This window comes from Anarhichas minor, unplaced genomic scaffold (assembly GCF_050575085.1).
Source record: "Anarhichas minor isolate MPS153535 unplaced genomic scaffold, ASM5057508v1 ptg000028l, whole genome shotgun sequence".
Taxonomy (NCBI): Eukaryota; Metazoa; Chordata; class Actinopteri; order Perciformes; family Anarhichadidae; genus Anarhichas; species Anarhichas minor.
The window spans coordinates 245819-255838 of NW_027466474.1; the positions used below are offsets into that span (position 1 = coordinate 245819).

Consider the following 10020-nt stretch of genomic DNA (forward strand, 5'->3'; position numbering starts at 1 on the left):
CGATACATCACCTGTCTAAGGGAAAGTATGCATCACTCCATCTCATCGATGATATATTTCACTGGATAAGTAAAAATGTTAACTTGCTGGTGGCACGAGATTACAGTTGAGTCATTACCAAACAATAGGCTTCCTTCTCTGAGAAACGTGAACATCTGCCCAAAATTTCATGTCAATCCATCCAGTAGTTTTTAAGATATTTCAGTCCAGACCAAGGTGGAGACCAACCAACTGACATTGCCGACGTGACTAAAAATCTGTCATCATTTCAGGTTTACAAGAAGACAAAATGCGTTTTTGATAAAAGCATTTGTTTTGTTTTTCTATTTTCTACAGATTTGGCCTCATCCTTCACCGAAATGAGCCTGTCCTCCACAAGATCGACCTGGAGACGACATCGTATGTGAAAAACATCAGCTTACGGGAGTACAACTGCATCCCCAAGTCTGTAACCTACACCCATCTAGGCGGCTACTACTTTGTCAACTGCAGGCCTGACTCCACTGGCGCCACGCAGCCACAGCTCATCCTGGACAGTGTAACAGATAGTGTGATCGGCCAAAACCGTGACGTCACCGGCACTCCATACGTGTCTCCAGACGGCCACTACTTGGTCACAGTTGACGATGGCGACGGCCTGATGAGGATCCAGATGATTTCAGAGCGGGGAGAAATCCAGGAGCCCTTTGACATCCACACTAACCTCCACCTGTCTGATCTGGCCTTCCAGCGCTCCTTCACCGAGGTCCACCAGTATAACGTGTTCGGCAGCTCCGGCCGTCAAACAGACGCTCTGTTTGTGGAGCTGCGCACCGGCAAAGTGAAGATGATCAAGAGCTTGAAAGAGGCCACCAAGTCATTTGAGTGGCCATGGAGCAGTAGGAACAGGGTAATGGCGGGCAGCGGACTGTTCGGACAGTACCTCATGACCCCGTCCAGAGAGTCCCTCTTCATCCTGGACGGAAGGCTCAACAAGCTCAATTGTGAGATTACTGATGTCCTCAAAGGCAACGTGGTGGTGTGGGTTGGGGAGTCTTAGGTTGTAACATCCAGACCCTATGAGCTTTCTTTTCGTCAACGGTACTGTTGCACTGAATTCTGTTGCAAAGTTTTTAATTTTGTGGGAACGTGATAATGAATACCACAGATTCAGAAACCAAATTGACCATTTGTAAGTCCATTGGATGAAGGACTGTCATCCAAAAAATACAATATACAAGTGAGGGAGTAATTGGTTGATATTGTCTGAAAGCCAAGTTTAAATCTCTTTTTTCCCCACTGGGTGATTCATGTTTATATCTACATAAAGTTGCTTGCTGGTAATCTTTTTCAGGAAAATTGGTATGAATCCGTTAATATGTGCAACTTTGCATAATTATTCACAATTGGTTGTATTCAGTGTGTGAGAATGCTGTAAATAATCTCTGAACAAAACTAATACTTAAGTCATTTGGCAGAAATAGATATACATATATATATATACTGTATATGTCCAGATTAACCCTTTAAATTTAAGTTTACCCACCCCAAACTTTTTCCTGTGCCTTCAAGGAAAGTTCCCCTCCATCAGAGGAATTAGCATACTTATTCCCAGTGTGACTGCAGATTACACCTCCTCCTTTTGACCCCTCCATTTGTGGTGAGCGTGGTTCTTCACAAATCTCCTGCTGTCGTCTATCCGTTCATCCAACACGGCCGATTCAGTCTAATTAAAATGATCCCTTGTTGTCATCCAATTCTGTTTGAAGTGGAGATTGAGAGACCGAGTGTTTCATTCTGCTCGGTAACCTTTGATCCAAAATCATAAAGACGGTTTGGACAGTTTTGAATGATATCTATATTGTTTTCCTTTTTAGTCCAAAGCAGAAAAATGAAAGTCGGTGACAATGTCAGATACATTGTACCAGCTTTATACACAACACATTGTGAAATTTGAAGTATTTCAAAATGTTCCTTAGCAATGAGTCAACAGAGCACTTGTGTTTGAAGAAAATCTTGACTTTAATATCTCTGGACCAAAAAAAAGATATGGAAAGCATCTTAGAGTGTAATAGAGTGAACTACTGAAACACGTGCATTGTCTGCTCTGTTTGACAGCACGTTTCAAATGGATGTTTTTAATGTGAAGTAATGATGAGCTTGCACACTGGGGAGTGGGGTAATTGTATTGTGTAGAGGGTCTTTGAGGCTTTGAATATGGCAAACACCTCTTTCTGAAGGCTGCTGCAGACAGTAGACAAGTAGCTGGCAAGTCAATGATCAGTTCCCTAGCTGGACACATTTCTATGCATTTTCACACTAGCACTCTATGACACTGTATCTCAAATTTAGTAAGGACTTTTGATGTTTACAGATTATATAAAGTCATTCCGTCTTTCCTCTTAAATCTTACTCGTATATATGTTGATTTTACTTCTTTTTTTTTTCTCTCCCCAGTCACATTCTTTGCCAACCTTAAAATCCAAGTGTACTGATGATAATGACCTCTGATCTTTTCTCTCTATGTTCTGTACAAAGCGACCGACTGTGACTCCATTAGTTTCCCATTCAATGTACAGATTCACGCAGGTCCAGTTCATAATCATTGCACTCCTTTTTAAGATATGAAAACAAAACACACAGTTGTCATTATCAACATCTTGTACCCCAAGCACATTGTGATCAATGCTTCCACCTCCACATAGCCATGTCTTGTATGTTCCTTCATGTGATTGTTATTTATATAGAGAAAACACGCTTGTCATTTTACCCAACAATAAAAACTAGACTAAGAAAAACAAGTGTAATATTGTCTATTTCCTCATTAAAACGACCCTTTATTCTGTAGATGCAGGCACACAGACAAAGAATGCATTTGCAAGTTTCCTTTAGGAGTTACAGCAGCCTGTTGCCAATTATTATGCTACAAGAGATGCTACATGAACAAGGTCAAAACTCTGTTGTCCCTCTGGGTATATTTATCTTACAGAGAATTATGCATTATAATGCATGATTATAATTAGCAAACAAAGAAAATAAGATTGTGGGACTTAAAGGTCTGTGAATTGAAAGAAAAGTAGGGCAGTATAAGCCTAAGTAACTTGTTGTCAGGTTATGTCAAATATTTTAAGAAAATGTATCTTTTTTTTAAAACGAAAAGATGATATTCTGGCCATTTTCAGAAAATGTGAATGAGATGAACATGATTCAACATATGACTACCTGAAGGCTCAATGGAAAATATCAATCACTATTAAAAATAAACTTCCTTGTATAAATATATATAGATGAAAAACAAATATAAATGGTGCAAAAGAAAGCAAGGATGATTACAATAAAAGCAGGTAATTTATATTCTCATTAAAATAATGTATAAATATATTAAATATATAACAATGTATAGTATGTATAGTATGACGATAAAAGTCACAAAAAAGTTACTGTATACTGTATAAAAAGTCTTACTGTAGTATGTCGAAAAAAGTTTAAAAACAAATTTGATAGTATAGTATCTCAACAGAAGTAATAGTATATTATGTGGAAAAAAGCTGAAAAGGTCAAAGTATAGTATGTCGTAAAAGTCATAGTATAGCATGTAATTTTTCTTCTCAAGGATATTTGTGCAGGGAAGATTTCTCTGCTGAAAACAACATGTTTGTGTTACACCGCAGCTAATACTTTCAGGCAGTGTGTTATTCCCCCTCTGGGCTTACCCATCTTTAAAAGGTACGTGGCTGCAGGTTGTGTCAGGTGTTTTGGATAAAAGGATCCTCCAAACTGCACAAGGCTGTATACTTATCTTTGAAATCCATGTGGAGAGGTACTTCCATCTGAACAACCCTTACATCAGATAAGCCCCTTCCACTGACAATGAAAACCCACTGCTTTTACCCACATTCATGACAAAGGAGAACATGTTACCACATTCCCTGTTTTTGTATTTACTATATGATTCATTTATGGTGTGTTAAAGAAATGCACTTGAGACTAAAATTACTCTTTTAGTCGTGATTAGGGCTGTTTAATCTGTTTTGATGAATAAAGATAATAAGTGAGTTCTTTTCATAATACTTCAGTTATTTTATTCAATTAAGGTTTTAAGAGAACTAGTGTATTATTACTACTGCTATACAGCCTTCGCACTGTTGCACATACAAAACCTTAATTGAATAAAAGAACTGAAGTATTGTGAAAAAAACTCACTTCAAGTATCAGTAGGTAAAAGTACTGAACAGAGTACCGAATAGACCCTTTCAGAGATTTTATTCGACACATTAGTGGATTATTATTCACTCCGCCAGGAAGATCATGAGATTGGTGGTGTGTGTGTGCATCCATGAGTGAGTGGGTGTGCACCTCTGTGTCTGTCCACGGCTAATCTCTCATTCTGCTGCAGTAAACTGCATAATATTTTGGTTGCCCAATTATGGTTGCATGCTGAAGGACCATTTACATTGTTCACTTTATAACATGATCATGTGTTTCATCATAATCGGATTAACTGATTAACAAGGCACCAGAAACATGTAAGGCAATAAAAACTATAATATTTCCCTCTAAAATGTAGGGAAATAAAAGAAAAAAGAAGTTTAGCAGTAAAAATGTGATGGACACCCTTTTATACTGCAGTATAAATGTGTGTACATGATGTGTGAAAGCCTATGACGACACTTCTGTGGCTGATGACGTGCCTTTCGTTGTTCCCCAAAGATCAACAGAGGCTGAGCTTCGGTGCAAAAGTGTGCCGCCTGTTCTCATGATCACCATGTCCCCCTGTGCTCCTGATAAATGCTCCCTGATGCATTCCTCCCCCCACCGCTTCCAATTTATATTCATAACCAAGTCACACAGGCTGGTGGTTTATATTAATATTCTTCCCTACAGAATCTCCGTTAATAAAACAGTCATGTGAATAGAAAAGAGGTCCTGGCAGTTCCTTAATTATCTATTATCAGTCCTTTATCTTCTCCCGGTCTCATGGGAGGGCCTCGGACACCACCCCAGCACACACTTGCCTCCATCAGGGTAACATAGCACCACACCACACTCTGTATTATTCCATTCATAAGGTGGGAAGCATAATCACGCCGCTGGCTCCTTAATCATGTTGCCGGGGCCTGCAGACAGTGCAACCTCTCTGCTCCATCCATACTGAGGCACCTGATGACTGCAGCACCACTGGTGGTGCTGCACTTTGTGCCGGCTGTAGGCCCTCATCCTGCCTGCCCCCCTCACTCTCCCTCTCGGCCTCAAGAATAATCAGTGGTAACTTCTGTGTGGCTGCGGATGGAAGCAGTTGGAAAAAAGACTTTCTCAACTGCAAAATGGACTTTCATGAAAACATAGAAGGGGTTTTATTACACAAAAGAACATGCACTTTGGATAAATTACAGGAAGTCTAAATTGTTTCTCTTGGTGATTAATTTCTCTGTTCAAGACGTCAGAAAACAGTGTAAAAATATCAATTGGAACCCTAACCAACAATCCAAAACCCCAAGATATTAAATTTACAATAATATATGAGATAACAATAGTATACAACAGGCTAACTTTATTACATTTTTCAAAATTGAGAAATGTTCTTTTACAAGATGGATTCATTAGTCCAGAGCATAAAAACCGAAAACTCTCACTGTCTTTATTGCATCTCGCCTGGACCTTAATTTTGGCTTCCTTCAGCAGCTTCATAGTCTGTATATAACAAGTGGTCATGATGACGTCACCCGATGGTTTATGGGCTTCGGTTTTGAAGCCTTGAGGTCGACATTTTGGTCGTGCCGTCACGTTTCTTTGCAACCAGAAGTGACAGGAGACGCGAAATACAAAATTTTTAGGCAACCAAAATGTTACAATTAACTTTCATGAACTGAAAACAAATTATGAAAGGGTTAAAAGTTCTAAGATGAAAACACGGAAAACTCCCAGACAGGACGCCGTGGTAGCAACCTGCCGATCACAAGGTAGCCCCGCCCCAAAGCATACTCTGCTTTATTGTCTATTTTAACATTTTACCCTAAATGGACCATAATTTACTAAATGATTTACATCATGCTGTATTGAAGACTTGAGACCATAAATATATTACGATGTTTACTGAGGTAATACATTATTTTTTTCATAGACTTCTATACAATCAGACTTATTTTTGCAACGGGAGGAGTCGCCCCCTACTGGCAATTAGAAAGAATGCAAGTTTGAGGCACTTCCGCATTGTCTTTGCTTGTCTGACCCGGGGGTTGCCGCCTGAATAGATGGGAGTTTTATAGGTTTTTGCTCATTAAGTCTGAGTTTAGCAGTCCGTCAGGGAGTTCAAGGATCTCGATGCCTGTCTGTGCAAATAACATACGTTTTTAAAGGTCATTTAGCAAATCCTTCCCCTTTACTGGGTAAAACTGACTGGAGATGCTTGATAATAATATGATCATTTATAATAATTTAAAAATATATATATTTATATTCATTTGTTTTGGAATTTTTCATATGCAAAGTCATGGACATATGGAGATGGCAGCAGCCCAGAATGTGGATTAAGGTGCTGACAGCAGACGCCTCGTCCCCTTTAGTTGTCCTATAGTCATGCTGAGCTGGTTGTCGTGACATTGAGGCGCATTTGGACTCTCAGCAGTGACGGGGGGACGCAGGCAGAATCCTGTCATCCAGACACAGCCCACTGATCCTGTCCTGATAGCGCCCAGGTTGACCATGACAGGAGCAACCACCTCCACTTAGCATGCACCTTGTCTGTCCTTTTGCTGTTCAGTGTGCTGCGAAAAGGCAGCAGAGGGAGTGCTCCTCAAGGTTGACCCGAGAGGGCAAGTTAATTAAGTTGGAAAAAACGTCTCAAAGTTAAACTCCGAGGTCTTCCCCGGCTGTTTTTACACCTTTCCTGACACATTTGTCAGAATAGGGAGTGCTGTCAGACCAGAAATTCCCAGCGCTGTGTTTATTTGTGTCATGCTGTAGTGGTTTCAGCACATTTAAGCAGACAGGTTTTTATTCTCAACCATATGATTCAACCTGAGCCCTGTGAGATAACTCTATCTATCTAACTATCCACAACTAACACACTCTGACTGTTTGCTCTTCCATACACCAGAAAGTAAAATAAAATCCTTTATTTTAGTGTCTTTATCAACAGATTCAGCCCGTTCACATCTCGTCAACATGTAATAGGTTGACGGATGCTACAGCATCATGGAACACATGTGACTGGTACATCACCATCACTGTAGCACTGTACATTTTACATTAGAGCTGCAACAATGAGTCCATTGTTAGTGTTGTTTTGTATTGTAATGTTTTTATGGGTCAAAAGGGCAAACATTAATTGGTTCCAGCTAAATGTGAATATTTTTCTCGTTTTCATTCTCTGATAATAAAATTTATATCTTTGTGTTTTGGACTGATGGACATTTTAAAAGTCACCTTGGGCTAATTAATCGAGGATATAATAAAAATAAAATAAAAGTTATTTGCAGCCCTTTTTTTTACATGATGACTGGATGTAAGGCAATATTTAGCTATTTTTAAAACACATTTATGCACAAGCTTTTCTAAATAACCTGTTCAGAGGCTTGGTATCGATCCTAAATGTGTCCGTACTGTTCGAGTATCACTGACTGTCATTGAGCTTCTTCGTTTGACAGAATAAGGGTTTTCTTATTCCCTAAAATGAGTAATCTCCCAAAAAATTGTAACTGCACAGAAAGTCAGAAATCCTTTTGTCACTGGTATCAAATAATTTTGATCCCTAGGCCTAATGCGAATAATAATAATTGAATGTATTATAGTTGATCAATTAATCAACCAATTGGTTCAGCTCTGATGTGTTGGAGTACACTATAAGGGTAGCAATATGAATTTGGAGCTCATTTTACTTAAAAAATGTAACAGTGTCTCTACACAAACCATATTTATTCTTTCAGTACATCTTCAGGCAGAGACAGACCACAGATATTTAAGATCCAGAACAACCTAAAATCAAAACTGTAATTTTCTCTTGCATAACATCTGTCCTGACTCCTTTGAACAGTCAGAAAGTTAGCCCTGCAGTTCCATCTCAAATTTGACCCAAACAGGGGTGTGTTCAGGATCTTGAGCCTTTAAAAAGCGTGAAATGATAATCACATTTCTGTAAGCAAGCTCTGCAGCATATTCAAGAGCCAAATGACTGCAACGTGCTTCTGTATCTCATCACTGCAGACTTCTGAGTACACTGGCAGTGATATCCAGCTGGGATGTTTGTGGGAAATAAGTTTGATGTATGTTAGCTGTTGGTACACTGCTAAGAATCAGTTTGATTTGTTTGCTTGGATATTTTGAGGCGATTTCTTTGATGTTAGAATTTCGGTGGAAATGCAACTCTTTTGTTTATTCAGCCACGGAGGATTATTGATGCTCATGCTAATTGTCAAACTCTTATTAAGTTTTATTCTACAAACACAAAGATGTTGCAGGAAAAACACCTTGCTTCCTGTTAATCAACACATTTCTTGACACGCGTTGACACAAGCTTAACTGAAAATGTTCACACTTTTTGTGTAAGAAAAGATTAACCAAATGATCTTGAAGCTGCTATGTCATCGGTCTGACGACAGATAAACCTCTGGGGGCAAGGGGCTGTATTTCTGGGGCTCCGGTTTAGCCACCGGATATCCGGGCCAAGACTTCCTTTGTCTGTGTGCTGCTCGTTGTTTAAGGTCTGATAAGCAACATGGGATATGAGACGGGAGTTGGAGTTGAGAGAAGACCTGACCAGATTGATTTGAACAAAAAGCCAGTATACAAGCTAATTTCAAACCAATAAAAAGCTAAATCTGTGTTAGATGATAACCAGTGGGCTCCGAGATTGCCTTTCAGCTAGAGTCGTTCTCATACCGACATCGTAAACGACTCCAATATAGAGGAAATCACTAAATTGCTAACAAGGCTTTGGAATTTAAATTATATTACAAGCAACTTTTAGGGTCTGCCCACACATATCATACCAATTAAATAACGTGGCATCATCCCTCAGAAGCAAAAAGTCAGGCCCTGTGGAGAAGACCAATGTAGGAGGGCTCTATGTTATATAAAACATGAAGAGTATATAAAGATTTATTGGCAAAAATGACTTCGTAAATATCTGAATGAACTGCCCTGTATCAATTATTTTAGACATAAAGCATCCATCATCCATCCGTCCATCTGGACACAACAGTTTTCAGACCACAGTGTGTGACGTTGGAGAAACATCCAGCAGAGTGAAATGTCAGACGGTGCAGTGTAACACGCTGCTCCATGTTCTGTTTCAAGCCCTCCTCATTTCCATGCAGGCAGTAAAAACCTCTGAAATGTGTTCACCGCTTCACAAATCATGGAAGGTCTCCATCTTTAGATGTCTCTCTCCACTAGAGCAGGAGGCCATCTTTACACCCAGGCCCCGGCAAATCGGGCCGTTGGCCAGCCGGTCGTCATTAGGAGAATTTACTTCTCGATGCCTGCCGCTGCCGAGCGGAGGACCAGATGTGATGCCCGTCTCCTGTGTTGCCGAACACAGCGAGACGCATCCTGCACCGGGGGAAACCATTCTAGAGAGCAGCTCTATCACTGTCAGGAGGAAACATCGCACGGCTCTCTCCAGCTTGACGGCTCTGAGCCAAAGAGCCAGCTGTTGAGAGAGGAAGTCGGAGTGCACAGAGAAGAAGAAGGCCTGTGGTTTTCGATGCCGAGAGGGACTCCTCCAATATGTGAAGCTCTACAGCGAAGAGACTGAAGTGAATGAGGACTCACGTAAATTCACCTTTGTTGTACCTGCGAAACAGTTTTTGTTTTGCAAAGCACTTTAAACTGCATTTTATGTATGAAAGGAGCTATAAGAATAAGGTTCATTCCTAATACTTTTATTGTGTAAAAGGTTGTTTTGTCCTGATATGTTTTACAAAAGAGATACAGTAAGAATTTGTTAAAATAATTAAATTGTGCATTATAAACTGTACACTCAAGTAAAATAGAACGATGTAACAATAACAACTTAATTTTTAATAATATGAGCATATTAAG

At 39.7% G+C, this 10020-nt stretch overlaps 1 protein-coding gene across 1 annotated transcript in view; it reads left to right on the plus strand.

Annotated features, from left to right (window-relative positions):
• The window catches only part of fstl5 (follistatin-like 5), a 163865-nt gene extending 162826 nt beyond the window's left edge, over positions 1 to 1039 (plus strand). The window contains exon 18 of the mRNA XM_076103560.1: positions 337 to 1039. Coding sequence (XP_075959675.1) covers positions 337 to 1039 — 703 coding nt within the window. The remainder of the gene's footprint in view (positions 1 to 336) is intronic.
• The last annotated feature ends 8981 nt before the right edge of the window (positions 1040 to 10020 follow it).